The sequence below is a fragment of the Monopterus albus genome, unplaced genomic scaffold (genome assembly GCF_001952655.1).
Source record: "Monopterus albus unplaced genomic scaffold, M_albus_1.0 scaffold166.1, whole genome shotgun sequence".
Lineage (NCBI taxonomy): Eukaryota > Metazoa > Chordata > Actinopteri > Synbranchiformes > Synbranchidae > Monopterus > Monopterus albus.
Window position 1 is genome coordinate 1,734,138 of NW_018128046.1, and position 2,175 is coordinate 1,736,312.

General features: G+C 41.4%; 1 protein-coding gene across 2 annotated transcripts in view; it reads left to right on the top strand.

Moving 5' to 3' along the window:
• Positions 1-1,212: 1,212 nt before the first annotated feature.
• LOC109968927 (semaphorin-7A) overlaps positions 1,213-2,175 on the top strand; it is a 40,873-nt gene continuing 39,910 nt past the window's right edge. The window contains exons 1-2 of one of the 2 annotated variants that reach the window (XM_020615511.1): positions 1,213-1,276; positions 1,417-1,691. In XM_020615511.1, coding sequence (XP_020471167.1) covers positions 1,613-1,691 — 79 coding nt within the window. In that variant the 5' untranslated portion in view covers positions 1,213-1,276; positions 1,417-1,612. Of the gene's footprint in view, positions 1,277-1,374; positions 1,692-2,175 lie in introns of those variants that run through there. The other variant, XM_020615510.1, reaches the window with a different exon arrangement.

Below are 2,175 nucleotides of genomic sequence, written 5' to 3' on the forward strand. Positions count from 1 at the left end.
CCTGCTGAAAGAGACAGAAGAACCCTGCTGTAATGTGTCAGGGAGAAAAGTCATTAACTTGAGCCGATCAAACAAAGACTGGTAACCCTGCTTTTGCTGCCCTCTAATGGCTGAAATAATCATATCCCAGAAGACATGATGGCAATACTGTTGAGTGAGGTTAGACTTGAAACTTCAAACAGAGATGTCCTCATGTTAAGTGATGTCAGACTGCTGTTAACCCAACAGGACAAGAAATAAAATCTACGGCATTTAATTCAGTGCTGTGACTTAATGAACTCTAGATATGTGGGCTAAAATCCAACCAGTTATCAAGGGAATGGAATAACTTTTTAAAGCTTTTATACTTTTATTGATTATGGTTAAATGTATGTGGTTGAATGAGTATGTTTCATGAGTAAAACCACACGGTTTGCATCCTTAGCAGCTGGCTGTTAGATTTTCAAGTGAATGTTTTCATCCCTGACTGAACTCAGATGTCAGAGGAACTGAGAGATGATTAAAGTATTTGAGACATGTTAAAAAGTTGAATTGCCCCCCTAGTGGATGAGCTGATACAGGTTTGTTTCCATCAATGACCCACCTGTGTGTGGCATGTAGAGCTTTCTGAATGAAGGAAATCCAGGGGTTTCTTCCCTCTTCTTTCAGTGTAGTCTCACGCTGATTTTCCCTGCAAAGATCCCACTGATCTCAAATGTCTCATAGAAACCCAGATGCCTCATTAAAGGACGCCTAACAACGAGCAATTTTGCACAAATGGAAGCATCTGGTTGGTTTGCTTCAACTAACAGGCATTCACCATTTAGAGTGGCTCTTTTTTTTTTTTTTTTTTTTTACATTTTATACTCAATTAACTTGTGATAAATGCAAGCACAGCAGAGCCAAAATGCTGATTCATTCTTATTCAGGCACTATTGACACATATTGATTAAATATTACAAGCAGTTGTTGAGGAGATATCTTTACTGGCTGCTGATGTGAGGGCTTGTGAGCAAAGATAAAATGGCCCTGGCCTTTAGGCTCACACAGTGTGACAAAATTTAATGTAGGCTACATTAGTCTGCACTTAAGGAAATGTGCTCATGATGTTATATTTGGCCTCAATTCATTATCATTAGTAAATATGACATATTTCCAGCCAGTTTAAATCGGTTGCAAAATAAGATGTCACCCTCGTCCAATAAACGGATGTAAAATGAAGATGAGTGATGTGATTTTAAAGGTGCCATCTAATGCAAAAATATCAGTGAAAATCCTCGTTTTCTTTCAGCAACAGGTACAGTATGACGCGCACACGCTTGTACTTGTAAACCAAAAGTGATGTATTTGTAGGCATTTTTTTTTTTTTTTTGCAATCCCACACTGCATTCCCGCACCCCCGCTGAAATGCTACTCTCCCCCTGTGCCTTTTCCAAGGTGGAGCCTGCTACGCCGACTTCTCCAAACTGAACTGCCGGCGAAGCAGACGGACAAGACAGGACTGGGACCAGCAGTTGGTGGCACAGATCCTGAACGCAGACTTGGGAGGGACCGAGCCAGGAGAAGGATTTGAGCGCTTCGTTCGGCTGAATCGTTTTACCAACCGGTTACACGCTCCAGAGCTCCAAGAAAGATGAATCATTTCATCCTGCTGTCGCTTTTTGCCTCGGTTATCACCGGAAAGTCACCTCGGCTGAAATTTGTTGTGCACGGTAGGCAGCTGCTGTGTGCTCTTAATAGTGTCAGCCTTTAATACAAACCATTCAGCCATTTAGGCTATTTGTGTGTTTTATTAATCCATGTTATGGTAGATAATCAGTGAATGAATGGGTGAATTCATAGAGGGATGGGCGAATGAGTGAAGGAGTGCAAGTTTTTGACGAAGGGATGTAACCAGTTATTGTCTAGTGCATCTTATTAACTGATGTTGTCTTGTCCTTTGCAAAAGCTGCCCAAACAGCAGCCTACCGATAAAGCCATATTGGATGGGTCTACCTCTTAATACGCCGCCCTCCCTCCACTGACCGAGTAGTAAATTACGCTCTCCATAATTCAGGCCACACACACATGTTCACAGGCACTAACAGGATGAGCATCTGGGGCAACACTAATTCTGCTGCACAGTCTCCATGCTAACAAGAGATCTCACACAGAATATGACTTTTATGATTTTTTAATAAGCTTTTTCATTTTTTT